The sequence below is a fragment of the Lepidochelys kempii genome, chromosome 4, assembly GCF_965140285.1.
Source record: "Lepidochelys kempii isolate rLepKem1 chromosome 4, rLepKem1.hap1, whole genome shotgun sequence".
In the NCBI taxonomy this organism is placed as follows: Eukaryota; Metazoa; Chordata; order Testudines; family Cheloniidae; genus Lepidochelys; species Lepidochelys kempii.
In genome coordinates, this window is record NC_136383.1 from 31,233,652 (window position 1) to 31,257,587 (window position 23,936).

Here is a 23,936-nt window from a genome sequence, read left to right on the forward strand (position 1 = left end):
CGTCATCCTAGACCGCTAGATCATCAAATATATGGCAGAATGTGGGTAAAACAGAGCAGGGGACATACAATTCTCCCCCCAGGAGTTCAATCACAAATTTAAATTAACGCTGCTTTTTTTTTTTTTTTTTAAATAAAACGAGCATCATCAGCACGGAAGCATGTCTCCTGGAATGGTGGCCAAAGCAAGAAGGGGCATACGAATGTTTAGCATGTGGCACAAATACCTTGCAGTGCCGGCTACAAAAGTGCCATGTAAATGCCTGTTCTCACTTTCAGGTGACATTGTAAATATGAAGCGGGCAGCATTATCTCCTGCAAATGTAAACAAACTTCTTTGTTTTAGCAACTGGCTGAACAAGAAGTAGGACTGAGTGGACTTGTAGGCTCTGAAGTTTTACATGGTTTTGTTTTGTTTTTGAGTGCAGTTATGTAACAAAAAAAATTTACATTTTTAAGTTGCACTTTCACAACAAAGATTGCACTACAGTATTTGTATGAGGTGAACTGAAAAATACTGTTTCTTTTGTTTATCATTTTACAGTGCAAATATAAACATTCACTTTGATTTCAGTTACAACACAGAATATATGAAAATGTAGAAAAACATCCAAAATATTTGATACATTTCAATTGTTCTGTTAACAGTGCAATTAAAACTACGATTAATCGTGATTAATTTGAGTTAATTATGTGAGTTAACTGCAATTGATAGCCCTACTTTTCATTTAAGTTTATACCTTTCACGAAACATTTTAAAAAGAAATCTGTATTTATATACAAAATATCAGAACCCCTCATATATTGTTGAAGTCTGCAGCAAAGTTTTACACCTTAAGTAACATGCAATCTAATTCCTGTATGGTTGTGTTTAAGGGGGTGAGAGGAAGCAACTGTATTGAAGCCAATGCTTCAGGCAGCCCTGGAGCAGACTGGATCCAGTTTGAAAAGAATTGGCAACCCTAAAACTTTTTGAGAAGATAAAATTTCATTGATGTTGGCTCACACTAGGCCCACTTCAACTCTGCACTTGTCCTCTGTGTTTCCTTGGCATATCTGTTCCTTTCCTCTATCTGCTTTAGCATAACCTTATTTTTCTGTTTTATCTTTAGATAACTGCACCCAAGGACCGGAGGGATTGATTTTTTGTTTTGACTTATTGTTTGAAGATCTGTAACTCAAAGCAGCTCTCATGCCTGTGATGTCGAAGCTTGAGCAGCATAAAAGGTAAACCTAGTCCTGTGTATCAAACTAAGCACTGATACTATTTTATAATCTGTTTTATTTTGCTTTTTGTGGGAAAGGAAGACTATTTTAAGGCTTTATATTATAGGTAACAAGATTTTGAATAAGGAGTATGGCACACACAGTAGTCATGAAGACTTTTATTTTAAAAAGAGAAACTTTGTGAACCGCAGATTAATGCTCGGGGAAGGGAGACCCTTATTCTCAACATAAGGACACCATTACAGGTCATGTTATATATACACTACATACAAGACTGCCACAGTCAACACACTACCATATAAGTCTCAAAACCACCACACACAATTACCTGAAGATTAATCATATGAAAATCAACTTAATACCCCACAGAAAGGGGGAGATAGTAAGAGACACATTTGTGTCAAAACAATGATGTGTCAACACAAACATTAATACTAGCATATTCTGAGATAGGAAATCAAATCAACCGACAATTAAAAAAAGTCACTTCTACATTAAACCTCCTTTGTAATGATCTGAGATTCTCCTCTTCACCTAGCAGTTCTCTTCCTCCCCTTCCCCAAAGGTTGCTAAGATGTTTTAAATAATCAGTTCTGTAAAATAAAAAAAAAGCAGGCACTCAGATTTCCTATACTGGTGATATATTTTGTATTACAGAAAGCCAACACACAACACACACATCCCTTGTTTATGATAGTCCATCTCATCTACTCCCTGAATTTGCCCAGCTTTCTAAAATATGGTTACATATGCAAACATTATCTCCCAATTGTAACCTCATTTTCTGCTCTGCTGGACAGCGTGACCAGCATTTGTCATCATGCCTCCCCCGCCCACATCATTCAGATGTCTATAATTGTCATCAAGATGTGGCATGTCAGCAGGACTCCAGCGTTCTCTGTTCCCCATCTCCACACAGTAACTCAGGTAACAAACCCATAATCTCGTCCTGTTTTCATGATGGTTGAATTACACATAATTGTTTCTGCACAATGATTGATTTCTGCCTGAATAGAGACCTCTGCCTTTTTTCAATGCAAGCGAGTGGCAGCCAAGTCTCTCCATCTAGGAGGAGGCAGCAGCCTTTGAAGAGATCAAAGCCAAGGCCGCAAGCAGTTGTGCGCCCTGGGAATATGGAAAGCCTTTATGCTCTCAACCCCATTTCTAACATCACGTTGGATTGCAGCTGCATTACATTCTGCCAGCATTCTTAATGCTTTTAGTATTGACTCTGACATCACCAATAGCTGTTTTAAAGTAACAAAAGCAGAAAGATAACTTATTTTGGAACATGCAAAGTTAAGCATTTGTTTTTAATATGAAATAATAAAAGAAAGCACACAAATTATACACATTTCACACAATTAAAAACATGTTTTTCATATGGAAAGAACAGAGGGGGTATTTTATAGCCTGGACCACACAAAATGAGCCAATCATTATGCACCCGCTTTTTCAAGCGTAAAGACTTCAGTAAAAATACAAACGGATAAATGAGTCAAACTGGAGAAAATATTTTTTTACTTTCTAAGCATTGATGTAAAGTGAAATAGTAGACGCCTAAGGATTGTCTCCCCTTCCCATCTTCTTGTAGTAAGCAGACAATGGTTCATTTATGCATTTGTAATGCATCACATGTTCATTTTAGAAATGCATAAAATCCTCATTAGTTATCTAAAGGACTTAAAAAAAAACAAAAAAAACCACGCAGCTTCCTTCAAGGCTTTTTCTCCACAGAAGCGCCTGTACAGTCTCTCTCTCACCCTATTATGCCATCTTAAAATTGTTCCAGCCATATCAATGTTTTTAGAATTGCCAAACACTCAGATGCAAACCCCCATGCCAAATTTTGACAGTGCAAACCCAAACAAACTGGATTTGTCTTTATCAAGACAAATTTTCCAGATTCTGATTTTAAAAAACTTGCATAAACCAGATAAACTTTGAAGTTTTCTTCCAGTAACTTAACAATTTGAGGAAACAGAGATGAGGAGGAGGTAAAGAGAAAAGGAGAGTAGCATCAATAACCGCTCCACAACTCTAAAACAGTACTCTGGCCACAGATGTGCAGCACTGGGTATTTTGGTAAATACTTTATTATTCTGAAATACTTGGATGGCAGCTATCTTAAAAATATAACAGGAATCTAATAGAAACGGGTCAGCTGCCAGCTAAAAATTGCTTAAATGTGTGGGTGTGCTAATGCAGGAATGGAAGAATATGTAAAAATACAAGCAATGCAACTTTAAAATATTATGAACATCCATTTATTCCTTAAAAAAAAAATACACATACACACACCCCTCCTCTTTTTTCCTGCATTGTTTTAATGTTTGCTTTTTTATTTATTTAGTCATAGTGACCCTTGTCTTGGGGATTCTTGATAGGAAATATTTTCTGCTTTAGTCCCTCTTTCTTATGGATGCAGACCTTGCCGTTATATACCTTTGTCACTTCAAGATTAGACTACTGTAATGTGTTCTGCATGGGCTACTCCTTAAAGCCATTCAAAGGCTGAAGCTGGTGCAGAACATGCCAGTCCAATTTTGATTTCCTGGGCATACTGTAAAAGCCATTTATATATTACAGGGCTTTGAGGATATGTTCTTAGGGATGATTTTTCTGGAGGGAAACAGGGGCAACAAGTGGGTTTTCCATTTTCTTAGCTGGCCAAGATAGACTTAAATAATCAAATGGAGTTAAATCTATGGAGTGTGAATATAGAGAGCGAGATTAATGCTGCTGTGTGGTTACCACAGATTTAATTATTATCGTGCTCAGCACTTTTCTGTGAGCATTTTTTTTATTGTTGTTCAATACAGCGACACAGTATTCTGCTCCAAACCAGTCCCTCTCATCCCCACCCACCCTACTAAACAAGTTTGTAGCCTTGCATGGCCAGTCCTGCTCTCCTGAAGATGGACTGGTTCTTCACAGCCCGACTGTCTACTGTGAACCTCTCCCTCCACACCTGCTGATTCATGATCAGAGAGAGAGGGCTCTGATTCAGTGCACAGTCTGGCCTTGAATCCCAAGTACACTGCCTTAACCCACACCTGCTGTAACGAGCCTACATGGTACATAAAAGGATGCAAGAGGCATTTTTGTAATATATACTACTATTAACAATGAAAAGGATATAAAAGTCAACAACTATTTTTCTGAGCCTTGAGTTCTCTTCAGTTGGGGAAATATACGTTTGATTCCATCATTGAGATAAATACTGTTCTACTGTGGACAACACAGGCCATACACTTTTTGTTGTTGTTGAGCAAAGAAAGGAGGCAGAGATCAAAGTGTTACACACAAAAACTCCTTGTATCTGTTTTCCACTGAAAAAAAAAGGGAAGGAACCCAAAAACTCTACTTAACCCAACATACACAAATCAGTTTTGTTGAGAAACTGGGAAGTTTTTTGTGGGGAAAAGCTTTCTATATTTTTTTATTTTTCCAAAAAGGCCTTCGTCAAGAAAGTTTTTGAACAAAATATTTTAGCCTCCTCTACTTGGTGCCCTTATGGCAGTTCTGTTCATACCCCTTTGCTACCAAGAACAGTATCAGTCAACTTTTACATGTCATTCTGATAAGAAATGCCATCTATCCTATAGCCATGTACTGCAATAGTTCCCAGTAAAAAAATCCAGTACATTAGACAACAGTTAGGTGAAGGAATCTGAGTGAAGCATATCCTGTTTATTCTCCTCCTTTGTGCCCATCCATACACCAGTCACTCTCCAGTCCAAAAGCTTAATGGCACGAAGACCCAGTTTCAAGCCTTATTGCTTTATTCCAGTGGTTCTCAAACTTCTGTATTGGTGACCCCTTCCACACAGCAAGCCTCTGAGCCCCTTCTGTATAAAATTAAAAAAAATTGTTTTTTAATTTAACGCTATTATAAATGCTGGAGATGAAGCAGGATATAGGGGTGGAGGCTGACGGCTCGCAACCCCCATGCAATAACCTCACGACCCCCTGAGGAGTCACAACCCCCAGTCTGAGTACCACAACTTTATTCCTTGGGTTGGGATCACTGCAATAACCCACCTGCGCAATTTAGTTAAAATATTTACTAGTCACAAGACTTCCTCTTCTCCCAGTCACAAGGGATATAGGAGATGAAAGTGAAGGAAAAAGAGGGATTCTAATGCGAACAACCCAAATCACTATTTCAGTGAAGTGACAGTTCCTATCATACACTCAGCTTTTAAGAGATTATTTAAGTTCACCAGCAGAAGGGGACAAGTTTTAAGAGCTTGAATAAAAATATTAAAATTTTGCAGTTTGGTTTAAGCTTTGGAGGAGCAAACATGGGTGTAAGGCCATATCTACCTGATGATGTAAGACTACTTCACCATTTGTGCCCTTGAGGGGAATAAAAAATGCTTTCTAGAGACACTTTTATCACAAAGTGTTTTTTGCACTATTATTTTGCTATTCAGTTCTTTTAAAAACTAAAAAAACCAAAACAGTTCCTTTGTAATTTTTATCAGATTGACATAGCACAATGTCCTCAATTAGCACTGCACATGTTTACACATGGTTCTTTATATAAAAGATGCTTGAACATTCTTGTAGACTTTATTCTAATGTACATTGAAAGGCTCAATCCAACCTAAAAATTTTTGCAGTATCTGGCATGCAGAAGTTCTCCACCCACAGAGGAAGCTGTTTGGTATGGCCATCTCTAACAATCTGAATGTTAGATTAGGCATTCTGCAGCCATCCCATCCCCAGCAAGACTTAGGTACCCTTAAATGACATCATACTCCATTGGGGGGAAGGGAAAGAGGAAAAAAAAAAAAGTGTGTTCCTTCTCACCTGAGCTCACTCAGTCCCAGAAAAATGTTCACAGAAGCTGAATCTGAAGTTGCTTGGCTTCCCACAGCTGGCAGCTCTATTTTAGCAGTCAATCATCAGGGGAAAGAGGAAGGAACCATGCAGCTCTAAAGGCCACAAAAGGCAACTGGATGAGGGGTGAGCCACCTCCTCAAGTCCAGCAATCAGACAGTATAGAAAGTTTTCCCCTCCCTCTCAGGAAGTTATTGATTTGTGCTTAGTCCAGCCATCTGTCTCCAAACCCTAGATTGCCAGGAGTAACAGTATCTTGTGGTCTGCATAGCCCTAGATATTTGAAGGGGAGGAAGGAAACTCATTGCAAGTTTTTCCACTCTTCCTCCTTTGCCTATTCCCCAGAGATCTGCAAATTCTTGTTATCTGTGCAGGCGTCAAAGTATCTCGTCTGATCTTGCCCTGCATATACTGACATGACACAAAGCCAGAATGAAACTGTGCTGTTAGAGTTTTGGAAGGAGCTGCAGATATAGTCTAGCAAGATTTTCTCCTTTTACCAGGCAATTCACATGTAACAGTCAATACCAGAAATCAGCATTTCCTGAAACACTCAGGAGTTTCTACATGAAATTAGAGTAGTCAAACCTCAGTCTGCTTTCTGCTTCCACTCACCAGTGCCTGTAGAAGCAGTTTAAAAAAAGCACCACTGAATGCACTGAAGATACGTCTTACTCTGGGGCAAAAAAAACCTGGAGTTTAGTCAAGTTAAAGTGTGATATCAGAAAGGTGAAAAGAGAATTGTTTTGTAAAAGTAGCCTATCACAACCAACCGTATTCTCTTTAGTCATAAATAGTTATCCAGTGAACTTTAAAATGGTGTCACAGCAGAAGAGACAGCCTTACTCTGTAGGGCAAGACAAATGCCAAGCTTTCCTCAGGAAGACTGCTTTTAGACTGCTCCAGTGAAGTTGTAGCCATGGTGGGATCAATCATAATTATCAATATGCTCGGGGTGTGTGTTTGTTTTTTTTAACCAATCTGTCTCATTCCCCTCACCGCACCCCCTCCCAGAGTCCATCCCCAGCCATGGTACCACATTAACTACAATATGATATAATCATTCAAAACAACAAAGTGTGGGTCTTTTAAAGCACTGCAGTAAAGCCTCACTAATGGCCAGCACATGCACTGCAAGTTACTGAACTTTGTAATTAGCTAATAAGATCCACATCAGGGAGGCAACTTTGTCTGTAAATAAAGCTACATAGTCTACATTTGTAAAATGAAGTACTGCACTAGTTAATGATTTGTACTATAATTTCTAAAGGGTTTTCTTCCTTGCGTTAATCCCACAAACAGCATCTGCTCTACAAGTCCTCTACCTTCAAGGTACTCTATTCAATAATCTCTCTCACACCACCTGCCAACACGTCTTCCTTTGTGATATCCCACCATATCTTCTTGAGTCTTCCTCTCTCTTTTATCCTTCAGTCTTGATCTATTGGACTATTACTCGCACAGTTGTCAGGACTGCGCTTTATATGACCAAAGCATCTGAGCCCGCACACCCTCATTTTTCCCTTTATTAGTGTTACTTGTCTACACATTCCTCAATGGTATTTCTTGCTTACACCATTCATCCATCTCAACATTTACATTTCTGTTGAACAGATCTGCTCACATTTCTTCTTTGTTGCCAAACATTCAGCACCATACATTACCACTGGACGGACCACCATGTTATAGACTTTCCCTTGTAAGTGTAATTTCTAAAGTAAAATGTCTTTTTAAATATTAGACCTCACTAAGACACTATTCGATTCATAGATTCCAAGGCCAGAAAGGACTATTGTGATCACCTGTAGAACACAGGGCAAAAAATTAAAAGCAGGAAGTGGGTAGAGATGCTAACATGTAAGACCCGTGGGGGACAAATGCCACCCAAGTCACTTTCATGAGCACTTTGTTTTAATATATAGGAAAGGGGAAGAGGCAGGACAGGTGCTGGAGCAGCACGCAGCTGCGCAGGGCACCAGGAAATTTGGTGCCTCAAATTTCCTGGTGCCCTACGCAGCTGCAGACTTTGCGTATGGGTAGGGACGGCCCTGCTTGTATCCATACCCTACAAAGGCTACCAGACCATGTTCCTTTTTTTCCCCGTTTGCGGTCCTTCCCAGATACCTACCTACCTACTTGGGCACTGCCAGACTGGCTGTCATCTCATCCCTAGCACCGGCACCTGTTCTACATCCACTGCAAAGGATCGCCACTTAAGGCCCAAAGCCAAGACATGCAGAGAAAAGTACAACTCTCATTGAGATTAGTGGGAATTCAACTTTCTTCACCTTTCAGCATCAGGCTTTTAAATCCCGCTAAGTCTCACTCTCTGGTGTGTTGTTTTTTCCTTTGTTTTAATACTTGCAGTAGGTTTAAATGGCAGGGCAGGGAGTGTCTTATAGAGTTTGAGCGTATGTATAGAGTCTAGCATAGTGGGGCCTTTAGGTTCCGCTGTAATAAAAAACAGCATGTATTTTCATTAAAATACATTTTAAGCCTCCCTTATCCTCAAAAAGGTGAGCAAAGGATCATCTCCAAAACAAAAAATATTTTGCTATTTGAGACAGCATTACTAGAATTCCCCAGTAAACACACACCCCACACACACTGCAGCAAATGCTGGCATAAAGCCTAGAAAATTTCTAGAAGGCATATGTGCCTACATGCTGTGAATTGGAATCACAGAATCCCAAGAGACCCAGTGCATCAGTTCGGGTTAAGTAGGATCTACCTAAACCCTTATGCAGTGGCACTTGAAATGAAGCCCTGAGTGTTGATTACAGAAACTCTTGTGTGGATGAAAACCTTTGGGAGCACATCAATCTGTGTCTCACATAATGAATACAACTAAAATGGTTCTATACACAAAAGTGTAAGGTAGTGTCAACAGTATGTTTGCTATTTAAATTACACTTAATAAAAATGCAGTAAAAGTTAAGTAACACTTAGCCATATTCCCAACTACGTTAAAAAAACAAAAACAGAACAAAAACAAAACAAACAAAAACCGCACACACAGACATTTAAGTCTGCTTTCATCTCCATGGAGGACAGTTAATTATCCAGATACAATCTTATTTTCCTAGCTCAGAAATAAAATGTCACAAAACTGGGTGACTGGGCAACAAAATGGCAGATGAAATTCAATATTGATAAATGCAAAGTAATGCACATTAGAAAACAATCCCAACTATACATACAAAATGATGAGGTCTAAATCAGCTGTTACCACTCAAGAAAGATCTTGGACTCATTGTGGATAGTTCTCTGAAAAATCCGCTCAGTAGGCAGCAATCAAAAAAGCTAACAATGTTAGAAACCATTAGGAAAGGTAGCTAATGAGACAGAAAATATCATAATGCCTCTATATAAATCTATGATACACACATCTTGACTACTGTGTGCAGATCTGGTTTCCCCATCCCAAAAAAGGTATTAGAAAAGGTACAAAGAAGGGCAACAAAAATCATTAGGGACATAGAACAGCTTTCAGATGAGGAGAGATTAAAGAGACTGGGATTTTTTAGTTTAGAAAAGAGATGACTAAGGGGGGACTATGATAGAAGTCTATAAAACCTTGACTTGTGTGGAAAAAGTGAACAAGAAAGCATTAGTTACTCCTGCATACAACATGCGAACCGGGAATCACCTGATAAAATTAATAGGCCTCAGGTTTAAAAACAAACAAAAAGGAAGTACTTCTTCACCCAACACACAGTCAACCTCTTAGAACTCCTTGCCAGAGGATGTTGTGAAGGCCAAAAGCATAAGAGTTCAAAAAAGAACAAAGATAAGTTCATGGAGGATAGGTCCATCAATGGCTATTAGCCAGGATGGTCAGAGATGCAACACCACTCTCTGAGTGTCCCTGTCCTCTGTTTGCCAGAAGCTCGGAGTGGATGACAGGATGGATCACTTGATTGCCCTGTTCTGTTCATTCCCTCTGAAGCACCTGGCATTATCCTCTGGGCCTGAAAGTAGATAGTGGCCGATAGACCGTTGGGTCTAATCCAGTATGGCCGTTCTTATATCTTATTTAAAAAACAATTACAGTTTTAGTTACCTATCGAAATCTAAGTCAGTGAACACACATGTCCGCTGAATACACTCAAGCTCCTCTAAAATCATTCACATCACCATTTTTCCCTCTCGTGGGAGTGGACAATTCCTGGCTGATTAGCACAGCTGGGGCATACTTTAACTCAATACTGTACTTTTAGTTCAAGCCCAAAGATTCAATTAATATATTTTTATTTAAGTGCTCAATCGCTTTCTTGCTGAGTGGACAGATTCCTTTGAAGTGGGAAGCCAAAAATAAATAAAAGCTATCCCACAAGATGAGAGTCTCAAAATAGAAACTATTAGGCTGCTAAATTAAGTTATTTTGCATGTAATTTTACTATTAATTTAGTGCTTATGAGGGCCAAAACAATAACTAGAGAGGCTAATCCTAGACACCCAGGGTAGGAACAGCATGCAAAGTAGCTATACAAGCTTCTCCACAATGACCTACCAATGATCCTGATAGACCAACACTAGTGGCAAGAATGACATTCAGACTTCTTGCCCAGTCTAATCTCTTTTCTCTCTGCCAGCAAGAATGCCAACTATGTATCCCCACCAGGAACTGCCCTAGCAGTAAAACTAAAGCACCTGATCTTCAGTCTTGGCATAGCTAGTACACATTCATATATGCACCTCCTTCCCCCCCATCCCGGTGGAAAAACCACAGCATTTTTAGCTGTGAAGGCAAGCCCATAGAGTGTAATTAAGCCCACTGTAATGTCACTGCAAGTGTGGTGGTATACCAGTCCCCTCTAGATGCGTGCTAGTACGCTAAGCGTACCACAAGCTTAAAGGCAAAACACAAGTGCCAAGCACTAGGCTCTTAGATTTCTGGTCTTACTTGAAGCATGAATGTTCAAGGGAAACAACTAACAGGATTCTTTTTATTAATGCCACCAAATACTACAAAGTGCAAATATTCTAGGCACAGTGACTTTAGCTTATAACAAACAGAAAGCCAACAGACCCAGCCACTCATGACAGTCCAATGATGGGTTACAAGGATAACTGTACCTATGGGGACCCCTCAGGCTGCTACTGACATGGCTAGCATTTTGCCAGCAAAAGGCCACTTTGCTGGGCCTGAAAGCTGGACAGAGCTCAAGCTATCTGCATCCTCTGGGCTTACTACTCCTGCTCACATGAAGCCACTGGCTCTCAACCTCATCCTCTGACTTAGGCTGTCCCTTCCTATACTCTGGGAAAGAAGGATCCCTCTCCTTACTGGCTTTCATATGCGGGTGGTAACATTGCATAGTAGTGATCCGGCAGATTTGTTAAAAACACTTTGTCCTCATCTACACGGTCCAGTTAAGACACACAGGGTCATTGTTTAGCCATGCCATAGTAAGAAGAGGAGTTAATTGTGATTTAGCTAATGTAGACATGGCTTAAGTTAAGTACTAGAAGAGATATTTTATTTGTGGTTCGACCACTCAAAATTACTTAAAAAAAAAATTGTTCTGTATACTAGTGGTAAGAGGCAACTTTCCATCACTATAGCACATACATCTAACAAGGTTTTTAGAAGACATACACTAACACTTCACTGTTTTAGTGACATTTCCTTCTCATATCAGAGGAGCTTTTCATACCCAAGACAGATGTTAGAAACTTAGTCAGTCAATCTTGCAGCTCTTCTGCATCCAGACTGAATGACTATAGGCATTGAAGAATATGACATGTATTTGGCAAGGTTTCTTCCCCCTTTCTTCTTGGCATCTAACATTATGGATGGGATAACAAATGAATGCCCGTTTCTTTAGCACCAGATCCTGCATGGTACTGAGAGCCTGCAACAAGCAATTCTGATCAACATTTTCTCTGGAGCATGACTGAAAAAGAAAAGATGACCACCACACCAACAGGATGACATTTTACTTTTAAACCTCCTTAAAATGAAAGTTGCAGTCTCCAGTTTTTAAAAGTTGCATTAAATTTGCTTGTCTATACACAGCCTCTGGCTATAGGGGGAAATAAGAGATTATGTCAAATAACCAGATCAACTAAAGCTATGAAGAATCAAAAGTGGAGCAGTGAGCAATTTTTTTTTTTCCTATAGCTCAGTCCAAAGCCAGAACGGTGTCACTGACTGCTTTCTATTTCTCCACAGCCAGTAAGGATTTTTAACAACTGGTCAGTTGTGGAAGTTCATTTCCAAGTAAGGGTTGCACCAGCTTAAGAAGGAGACGAAAGCAGCAGTAGAAAACCACTATGTGCTGAATGCCCTCATTAATGGCAGGAGAAGGACAGTCAATACACAAGTGAAAAGTCTTTTTAAAAAAGTGCACTGTATATGCATAGGGCCTTCATAAGGCCCCAGGCAGCATCATTCTACATTGTCACAGCTACTACAGTAGTCCTTTGAAACAGGGGCAAACCAGAGGCACTCAGGTAACTTCTGTTCTGTCTCACCCATTCCTCTTCCCAAATGTCCAGCGTACTTTGTTTAACAAATGAGAAACTGAACCCCATGTAGTTTGTCTCTGTTTCAAAGGACCTATCTCAGACATCACAGACTGATGCTCCATGCGGCATCACAGCTGATCAGAGCCAGGCCAGCTAGCAGAAATGGTTGAAATAGTAAGGTTCACTTGTTCATGCTGAGGATTTCCCTTTTCTCCCATCCATGTATGAGCTGGATGCCCACACTGGAGTAAAAAACAAACTAAAAGAAAAAAAAAATTCAAATCTTCCATCTGGTCTAAGGGCCCCACTTCACTTCTATCCAGACTGTACCAATGAAGTACCAACTTAGGTACCAAATTTTGGGCAGCTCCACATGTGATTTTTTTAATGTATGGTATTTAATAAGCGAATTTTCTTAACCCCAAAGTTAATCTTAAAAAACAAAAAAAAAAAGTGTGGAATTTCAGTGCTGGTGAAAGAGTGTCTTGACAGCCTTGGTGAATAAAGTCCTCTGTTTACCTATACACTGCCTACCAACATGCCACCACTCTGATTATTGTAGGTGGAGGAGGGTGAGGAAAAGAGACAACTGTTTAAAAACAAAAAAAAGAGTAATAGGAGTAGTTTTGTCTAGGGCCCATACAGGTCTTGATCTCAGTTTATTTCCGCTCCCCCATCACTCATCTTATCTTGCACTCAGACTCACAAAATATCCATTAGAAAGTTAATTCCTGAATTAGGCTGGTTTCAAACTGGTGACTATCCAGTCTCCCTGTAAGTGCCAACGTTGACACCTTCAAGAATGAAGCTTGCTTTCTCGAAAGGTAAGTTTAAGAACTCAACTTTGAGCTATTTGAAGCTTAGCCAGGCAACATCATCTACTCTGGATATAGAGGCACCAAACCCCCACCCCAAAATCCCATACTGTTATTAGGCTCCCACAAACACTCAGTAATCAAATGCCCTACCCTGTTCTTGAAGGGACAGCTCCCACTGACCAAAATTGTTAGTCTGTATAATCATTTTTTGTCTTAAGCCTTCTCCCAACTATGTTTCACTTATCTTGAGATGTAAGCTCCACAAGGCAGAAACGGTCTTGTGCATCTGTACAGCACCTAGCACAACCTGGGCTCCAAATGCAATTGGAAATTTTGAACATCACTCTAACGACTTTCCACATTAGAATTCCTTCCTGTGGAACGTCTAATGAATTCCATATGCATTGTCCATAGGGGACTATATCCAAGCCTTTTCCAAATGTTGCTGAGAATATTCTTCAGTCTACTTAATAATTCCAGCTGCTAATCAAAAACCAGTTTGGACATTAAAAGAATTCTTACTTTCTGCTAAGCATGTATGCATGCACATTGCGGGTGGGGGTGCGGGGGGGGGAGGGGAGAAGTGTGGAAATAGAGTTGCAGGAATTCTATACCATACAATATAAAGCCTAATCCCTAGGAAAGAGATGCATTTAATAGCATAGTAGGAATTCATTAAGGAATTTTAAAAATACAAAGGTTTTTATGAAGGTTTTGCTCCAAGAATGCTACTTGAAACTAATCTTGCTCAAAGGGCAAAAAACAAACAGCTGCCTACTTTTTCCTGTCTTCAACACCCATGCTACGCACCAAAGAGAAACCACTAAAAGAACTCTCCACTTCACGGGACTCATTCACCAGGTGTTATTGTGGTTTTCATATTATCCTGTGTGTGCGAGCATCACTTTTGCTGCAGCTACCTAAATGCATTTCTTTGCTCTTTTGCCTACCCAGCTATCTGATAAGGAGTATACTGTTATAGTGGCTTCTATTCTACAGTGCTGGAGGTGTAGAAGAGCTTGTAGCTTGTTTTTCTGCAAGTAGTAAATGAATGATCAGTTACCCGGGCGGGGGGGGGGGGGCAGGGGGGAGGAGAGAATGCAGGAGGAGAAAGTAGCCTAACCCTAGTAAAAATTGAACGCAAATTTGACTCTCATCTCTCTACATCAGTGGTTCGCAAACTGGGGTGCCACTTGTTCAAGAAAAGCCCCCTGAGGGGCCGAGCCAGTTTGTTTACCTGCCGCATCCGCAGGTTCGGCCGACTGCGGCTCCCACTGGCTGCAGTTCACCACTCCAGGCCAATGGGCGCTGTGGGAAGGGCAGCCAGCACGTGCTGCTTCCCGCAGCCCCCATTGGCCTGGAGCGCCGAATTGCAGCCAGTGGGAGCTGCAATCAGCCAAAACTGCGGACACAGCAGGTAAACAAACTGGTCCAGCCCCCCAGACGGCTTTCCCTGAACAAGCAGCGCCCCTAGTTTGAGAACCACTGCTCTACATCAAGAACAGTGTCAATATCAGCTCATCAGAAACTAAACTCTATAGTAAAGTGCAAGATGTGTACTAAACATCGAAAAAGGAAAATTAAAGTCCAAAGAATCAAGTATACATGAAGAAAATTTTAGCATTTTAAATCAGTCTTTTGAGTCATTTTTCCATTGTTCTGAAATTTTCAGGAATCTTGACTAGTTTTTTCACCCAGCGTCTTTTCTAAGCACGATTACTGACAGTATTGTTCTTCCTCTCCCAAATCAAATTAATCTTGACAATAACTGCTTGAAAACTTAGCTACAAACATCACTAGTACTCCCCTGGCCCTTGCATACAAGTCTGTACATATTGCATACAAAGATCCAGAGGAAAAAGCGCAAGTTGAATGCCTGGACACAATTTGCCCACCCCAAACTGCAAGCCTCAGACAGGAGCAGCTCCATTGGCATGACTGGTGTCCCCCCCAGGCAAAAAATAGAAGTTATTCAACCATGGGTGTAGTTTGACCCAACCCTGCTGGCAAATAGTTGCACAGCTTTATGCATGTACCTAATTCCATTAAGATCAGTGGAATTATTCACATGCATTGAGTTAAGCACATGTAGCGTTGGCAGGATCAGGGCCTGAGCTTGTATCCCTGTCCTCTGAAGGAAGAGCTGGTTTTACACTATTATGTCTAATATAATGAAATAAAATTGTGTTAATTAGAAAGGGCCACTGCAGCTAATATCTATTCAGTTTAATGAGCATTTTACTGGATTATCTGAATGTAAACAAGTCAGACTGTTCAGATAGTGTGGGGAGAAAATCAGAATCCTGAGGTTGTTTCAAATTCTGTCTAACATTCCCAGGCAACAGATGCGGTAAACAAGCAGTTGCTTTGTTATGCAAATGAAGAATCTCAGGTATACCACAAGGTTACTCCACACGCAAATGGTCAGGCTGACACCACTGATGAGAGCTTGGGTCTCTTAAACCGACTTATCTAAACTGTTTTTCAACCTTACTATCTGCAAGGAAACAGAGGGAAGTTGAATGGGTGACAGTTAGAAGCCCAACAAAGGTAGAGAGCAGAAGTGACGAGGTGGGAAGGCATAACTGCTTACCACATAGGTTGTGGTTAATAGCAACGTAAGCAAGTATAATCTTCTGGATGCAGTGTTTTGATCTCTCTCTCTCTCACACACACACACACACACTCTAAAAGACAGCTGTCAAGTATAAAAACAAAGATGATAGTTCAATTAAACAAACAAATAAAAAAAGATTAACTCAAGCATGTAGCCTTGTGGTTAAGTCTGGAGATTTCAGTTTATGGTCAACATTAGTATATTACAAGAACACTATTTTACAGGAATTGTGGTGCTGCTCCAATATGCTCCCTTAGACATTAGGCTGAGAGTATTGCAATTAAATCCATCTGCTTTCTATCCCCGCCAATATCACAATAGCTACTCAAATATTTCTACAATAAAAGAAAGCTGATCAATTTAGTCTGAAATATCGTTCTTCCACTATCTGAAGAGATGTACCAGTAGTGTGCAAGTAAATAACTGATGTCCCAATGTAACGCATTTAAGAACAAAACATTTTGAAATTTTAAATTCTCTAGTCATTTTTATAGGGCAACATTAAGAAGTTGGATTTATTTTGCTTCCAAATCTTGCACTCATGTATTGTTTCTTGGAGAAAGAGAAAGTAGCACAGGGTCTTATTAAATTCCTGATCTTCAAGGAGACATGGATCTGAGCATTAAAGACTTCCAACTGACTGCATCCTTTTTGTCAGCAAGATAGAACTGCAGTTTAATCTATCAAGAATTTTTATTTTACATATCTTTCAGCAGAAGCCAGTATACAAAGACTACATGGGATATAGTTTGAGTGCTTCAAAATTAAGTATATATAGACCTTCAAGCGGAAATTAAAAACAAAACAAAAAAACACCCCCAAAAAACCAACAGGTTTTTCCATCTTCTTATTCAAGACAGATTTTTTTTAAAGACAAAACTATAAAGCAGTATTGTATACAACTTTTTTTTATTCTTTCAAATGTAAATAAGGTTGCAGAATATAAGCAACATTTGCAGCAGGGTTCAGAATGCCAGAATCGATTGTGTCATTCTGAATTCAAGCACCTATATTTGGTGGAGACTGTCTCCAATGTTTAAGTATAATGTTTTGCTGTTAAAAATACCAATATGGATTAATTCAAAGTTTTTCCAAACAAGTTTAAAAAAAAAAAAACACAGAAATAAAGTTAGAGTAGAGAAGTTGCCAAACACTTTTGCATCTTACTAGCTCTCCATTACTAGGAAAAAAAAAATGCAAAGCATACAAATGAATAAAATGTATGAAACAATTTCATACCATCAGTGGAATTCTACAACAGGAGACACACAAACAACTTCCGGTTTTCCAAGGCAATTCTGCTAATGTGATTTCCTCAACTAGAATTAAATTTACAAAAAATTCCCACTGATTTACAAAAACAAGTGGGAATTCAGTGTACAGATGTTAATCAAGCACACTTCTACACCAACCAGAGAAAATTACTCATCTTGACAGTAAATCAGGGCCAATGGCCAACGGCCAACACATGGTAGAGCACAAACACAAAAGCTACTCTCAGCTACATCTTACATAGTTATCTTAGTTCATCCACAATTGTTTCACATGCTATATCTTCAACTATGGTTATTTTTCCAGGTGACATTCAATCTCACAGACCCGACAACTTCACACAGAGCAGCCTGTGTTAGAAATAATATCAGCTAAGAACAAGTAGATGAGGAAAAACATTTGTCAGCTCTTTTTGAATGTCGTGTACCGATTAGCAATTCCAGTAGTCCTACCCCCAATTCTCTATTTTCCCTCCTAAGCAGGAGGGACTAAAGCCAGTATAGGAGTATTTCTGTCCTTCCCATCACTATAAAGGTAGCATTTACACCATTCCATCACAGCTTATTCCATAAAGTCACATTAAAAGGTATCTTTTTCAGCCTTATTCAAACACAAAACTCAATACTTCACTTATTAGATTTGCAGCTTTTCCTCCACCAACCCAATCAAAATCCTCGGGAAGTTTATACCCCATATGAAAGCAGCATACAGAATAGCAATGTATTGTTCATCTTAGTTCTATTTAACATATAATATCAAAAGTGTAATATACGGAACAGAAAGCAATTTGTCTCTCCAAAGACTATTTGTATAACAGGTAACTCACTGTTCTAGGGATGGGTGGAGACAAAGATCCATTAGACATGTAGGGATCATTGTTCATATTTGGCATCATGATATACCCAGAATAACCAGAGTATGATGGGCCTTTGCTGTATAAACCACCATCCGGATGTTTTCCTGGGAAAGAAAATAAGAGTTGTTAATTTAGCTTCCACTTAAGTTTTTCTGGTACATTAGAGACATTTTACAGTAAGAAATGCACAATATCTTTTTTTTTTAAATCTTTGGAGAGGTGGAGGGGGGCAAACTGCTAGGGACTTCCATTTTATTTTTATTGCTTTCTGACAGCAGTTACTCACTTAAATGGTTTATTAAACAGGCATTTGTTAGGAACTGCACTTAAGATATGGGAAGACTTCAGTATAGCCAGTCTCTTTTATGAGTCTATTCAAACACAAACACAGAGATTGTACTAGGATGATTTGCATAAGAGCCTGGAAGAATAGACACACATGTAATGCACTACATTAGATTCTAAAGCTACTTGGTGGTCTTTGCTAATAATTTTTAGACACCATAAGAGAAACACCATTTCTAGGCTGTGTTGGTGCATTTCCATTGCATGAACAACAAGCAATGCTACAGACATCAAATAACAGCAATGGAGATCAAATGTATAAAGCAGTAATTCTTTCATTTTAGGTAGCATATGGACTTCTCCCATCAGTTACACAGCTGGTTGCAGGAAAGTGCAGTAGTATGGTTAGACAGAGACACTTCCTTCACTAGCTGACATACTGCATGTATGAACAATTCTTTCTGGTCATGCTAATTGAAAGCTATTAAGGAGAATAGGAATACAGGCTGGTGTGCAAGGATACCCTACTGCTTATTGGGGCCTATTTAAAACAAAGGGGGTTCCACTTCCAATTTGTGGAATATCTAATTTAAATAATAAAAGGCTATCAACAAGGACCAGGACTGACAAAAAGCTGAAGCCTCAAACTCTCATTTTAATTCTAATGGAGATCCTCCTTCTTATGAGCTATACCCCACTATAATAATATACTGAAGACAATCCTACATTACTGTCCAGCTTTCTAAACTAAATATGTACACTGTCAGTTTCACTCATCTTCCTTAATGAAGTATTAGAGTTCACTGATTTGCACATCAAAACATTAAAATGTTGTTCCTGATTTTTTAAGTGACAGACTTGGGTTGGAAAGTGAGCACACAACTTCTTAATATACATAACTCAGTAAGATTGTCAGAATGAGGGAAGAGAAAAGACTTATATATGAACTACTTATATTCTAAAAATAGTTATTTTTTCAGCAAAAAGATCTGTTTGGCCTACTTACTTCAACTGGCAAACAACTGAAATACCATTTAGTTACTGAAGTTAGATGAATACACACCAAATCTCATTTTTGCTCAACTTCGAAAATGTTTGGATTTTTTCCATAAATACAGGTCACATTTTATATACAAGTTCAACTGATTAATATTGCCTTTTAGTAAGCAAAGTTACATCTGTGTACACATTGAGAGGGACATAGGAAGTAACAATGTAGAGTAAAGAATAAGCACATCTCACCTTCTTCAGAATGTTCTCTGCCTTTGTCATGATAGGATTCCTGAGCTTGGCCTTGCCTGGAAACCTAACCACACAGAATCCACCATTAAAAAACAAAAAACAAAAAAAATGGTATTTTTATACATATCTGTTCACTTTTGCTTAGCACTTGATCTTTCAAAAAAAATTATTAAGTGTCTAGGTCAGGAGAAGCAATTGTATATTTGTCCTACCTCATGCTAAAAAGGAAGTGTGCTAAAACATAGAATGGTCATTTTTATTACAAATGTAATAACCATGTGGTTCTACAAAGCAGGTCTAGCACAAGTAGTGCAGTAATTTACTAAAGGGCCTTATTTCTTAAGAATACTTTAAGCTTTAGGAATCAAAATAGTATTCCTAAATTGGTATAAAAGAATAATGAAAATTGAGTGCCCCCACTATATGGGCTTTTAAAAATTCCCTCCTTGTTCTTAAGTTGTTTTCATGTTAATAAATTGCTATCAAAACAGTTTGTGCAAATCCTTTAAAGAGTTTACGATTAATGCTCTGACCTTTGATTTTACCAAAGAAATTCCATGGCTACTTTAGGCCTAATACTATTATAGGATCCTGTGACTCATATGAACTTGCTTGCCCTGGGCTATGGAAATGGACATCTGAAGGAGAGAGAAGGTCCTCCTGCATACACACTAAAAAGGTGTTTAGCACTCACTTGAAATATGACAGTGCAACACTGCAGATTCCTTTATTTTTTAAAAGGCTATTTTTACAACATGCAGTTTGGCTTGATCATGAGACAGCCTGGAACTGAGAAAAAGCCAGTTAAGCTTTTGGATAGTCCCCTAGTGGAAGCTGCAATAGAAGCCAAGAACCAGCATGTCAATTCTGACTATAAGTGAAAGGTTGTTTGTTAGTTGGCAGAATTAATCTACAGTCAAAAATAAGACTTCCAGAGTCAAAGCAAGGTAACTTCTAATGCTTTTATTGGCAGCTGATCTCAGTATTGCAACCCCAATATATTAGCTTATTGCAAAACAATTCCCAATCAATATATCAGAGGGGTAGCCATGTTAGTCTGGATCTGTAAAAGCGGCAAAGAGTCCTGTGGCACCTCATAGACTAACAGACATATTGGAGCATAAACTTTCATGGGTGAATACCCAAAGCTTATGCTCCAATACGTCTGCCAATCAATATAGTTACTACAGATCCACCTTCTATTACTCCCTCCCCCCCACAAAAAAACCCACCATGCCCATTCATTAGTTACTAGAAGTAGCACTATATAAAAACCAGCAGTTCAGTCCATTAGTTGCTCATTCTAGTTTCCTAAAATCATCACCAACTGAAATGCAGGGATTAGGTAAAAAAAAAAAAAGTGAATAAAATGGTTGAGATGTGATCAAACTTGAATAGGAGTCTTCACAAATCTTGTTGAGCAATCTCAGATTGTTACTCAAATCCACCACTTAAACCTAAACACCAGAAATTCATGTTGTGAATGCATCAGATCTCGGGCACCAGATGTTAGCCATCTACAAAATCTGACTCCCCAATGCAATGAATTTCCCCAAATCCCTCTGTGTTTGAGGGTAAATCTTGGGATTTTTCTAGGTCTGCCTCTTAAATGTTTTCACAGGCCAATGCATTTTAGTAAGATAGAGGGGTGACCTTCTCCCCGCGAAAATTTCCTATCAGATGCTGAAAGATGATCTGCAACTTCTCCCCACTCCTTTAAAAAAAAAAAAAAAAAGCCTAGTTAGCTCCCTCCCACAGGCACCCACGTGTCTCTATTTACTCTGCTCTGATAGCTTACTGTACTAACAAGGCGTTCGAGCCGAAGGAGCCCCTAAGCAAAGAACAAGTTTGATAATGCACAGCACATGGCTCCAAAAAGGGGGTTTTATCTCAATTCGGGCTGGAGCACACGAGACAGACCGGCAGAGAGCCGACGCGGCCGTGCTGAATCAATCATCACGGGTCTCCCAACAGTGTGCGCCCAAAGTTGGGGGCAGATCAAAGAACCGCCGGCCCTGAATGAAATAGTACCATTGCCCAGGCTCTGCACACATCTCTCCGGTTTGCAAAGAAGGTCTCGGTGTTCGCTCTTCCACTCCCCGCACCCCTTACACGCACTCCTAAGCGCCTGCCCTCCCATTCACGGGAAACTTGGCGTATTCGCTCACAAAGCGCGTTGGTCAAAACCGCATCTCGCTTGGCGGCTGACGACGTCCTGTTTTCCTTTGCACCCCCGCCGTCCCCTTCCTCTCTCCGGCATTTTTTAAGCCTCCGCTAAAAATAGACGTGCCAGGAGAGGTGCCCACAGTGTTGCTTGCATTTGCCTGTACCGCCTTTAATTCATCCAGGTCTATTAACCCGATCCAGGACCCTGGAGGAGTTTGACTGTAGAACCAGGGGGGCCAGGCTGGAATCAAGGTGCTTCAGAGCCCTATAATGAGCAAAACCGCGAAGAGGCGTGTTGGTCTTCCCTGGCCGAAGTCTCTAGAGCTGCCCCCTCCCAAGATCCCTGATCAGTGGGTCTCTGAACACTCCGTTGGCATCACGAACTGCACAGCAGCTGGCTGCCCTGCCCTCGGACCCCCTTACCTCATGCCCATTGCTGTTGGGGGTGATCTCTGACTCGTTAACGAGAGAGGACTTGATGTCGGCCAAATCTCCTTCTTCCTCCGGGTGGCTGATCTCCGCGAAGATTTTCTCCTTCTGGGGATCGCCTTCGTCTTTGAAAGGGATCATTTCATCTGTGGCGCACAGCTCCGGATCCCCCCCACCGCCTCCCGGCAGCTGAGGCATAATTGCTCTTTAATTCCTGCTCCGCCCGGGGAACAATAATAATAAAAAGGAAGAATAATAATATTTATTACGTCTTTACGAGCCGCTTGCCCTCGCTACTCTAAGCCTCCCCCTCTCCATCCCACCCACCCCCCTCTTCCCGAAAGAGGCCAGGCGGGCACAGCCACCGGGGGGAAGGAGGGTCTGTCTGTCTGACTTGTCGGTCTGTCTGCTGCTGGGGGGGGGGGTTACATACACTTCCTCCCTCCCCCGGTTTCCGTTGTGTCTGCAAGAGGACAGAAGAGTTTGGAGAAGTTGGGACCCTTCTGGATCTTTTATCTTCTCCGGGGCTTCTTTAAAAGGAGAGGCTCCCCCCCCCCTGGTTCCCATTCCCCCGCAAGCTACAGGGGGAGAGAAGATCCCGCGAGCTCCAGCTCGTGCAGCAGCCGGAGGGGCGAGCCCGCTGCCTGGCAGAGCAGGAGCGTTCCCTGCAGCCCCGGCCCGCTGCCTCTCCGGTTCCAGCGCAGCCCCGGCGCTCAGGCTCTCCTTTCTTTGGGGGAAGGGGGCTACAAAGTTCGCCTCTAAAGTTAAGGGGGGGTCCCCGCCGGCCAGTCAGGGAGGCGGGGAAGACGAAGGGGGCCCGGAACGCGCTTCCACCGCCGGCTCGCAATAACCGCCCCACGCGCAAAGCCAAACCCACCAAGCCTCTTTGCTTTTGTCCTCTCCCGCCCGAGCTCTCCCCGGAGCGCCGCTCTCGCCTCTGCGCCGCGCCCGGCTCGCCCGGGCGGCGTGAGAGCCACGAGGAAAAGCAAAACCCCGGGCGCGGGTGTTGAAATCACGGCGCGCGCGGGCGGCGCGAGCCAGGAAGAGTTCTCTCTCTCTCTCTCTCTCTCTCTCTCGAGGCGTCCCAAGGCGCCTCCGCATTCACAACCCCTAAAGGGGGCCAGCCCAGCCGCCGAGAGCCGCCCGCTGCAGGCCGGGGATGGAGCACCCCATGGAGGAGAGACACCCGGCAGCGGCGGCCCCTTTTGCCTCCCCAGGTGCCGCTGCTTCCTGGCTTCAGGGCCGCCACCAGCAATCCACACGCGCGCGGTCCCAGGGCACCGTCTCCCGCCTCTCCTGGGCTGGCCGACGGGAAGGCGGCGAGGCGCGGCTGGAAGCCTGTCGGACGAGTTCCCGGGGCCCGTGCGCGTCTCTCTCTCCCGGGGCAGGGGCAGGCAGAAAGTGGAGAGGGACGGACCGAGCGCGCCCGCCAGAGCGAAGTGGGAGCCAGTCTCTGTAATGTAACTTTAACATCCCCTCCACCCACTCCGCCCCCCGCCCCCGCCTTCTCTCCGTGGACAGGGCGGGGGCGGGGGGGGGAGATGAAAGAGAAGCCGCCGCTCTGATTGACAGCACATTGATAGACACTCTGGAGAGGGAAGGGAAATGGATCCGCGCCGCAGCCCGGCTTAGCTAGCTCGAGTGCGAGCCGCCAAGCAGCGGAGAGAGCTGCTGCAGCCTTCTTGTTAAATACAAAGAAGTCG

General features: G+C 41.4%; 1 protein-coding gene across 7 annotated transcripts in view; it reads right to left on the minus strand.

Moving 5' to 3' along the window:
- The window catches only part of LEF1 (lymphoid enhancer binding factor 1), a 99,000-nt gene extending 75,319 nt beyond the window's left edge, over positions 1 to 23,681 (minus strand). For all 7 annotated transcript variants that reach the window (XR_012158527.2, XM_073340861.2, XM_073340862.2 and 4 more), the window contains exons 1-4: positions 23,111 to 23,681; positions 22,228 to 22,447; positions 19,639 to 19,702; positions 18,082 to 18,215 (exon numbers count right to left, since the gene is read on the minus strand). Coding sequence is in view for 6 of the 7 variants with exons in the window: in XM_073340861.2 (XP_073196962.1) it covers positions 18,082 to 18,215; positions 19,639 to 19,702; positions 22,228 to 22,431 (402 nt within the window). In the remaining variant the exon portion in view is untranslated. The remainder of the gene's footprint in view (positions 1 to 18,081; positions 18,216 to 19,638; positions 19,703 to 22,227; positions 22,448 to 23,110) is intronic.
- Positions 23,682 to 23,936: the final 255 nt, after the last annotated feature.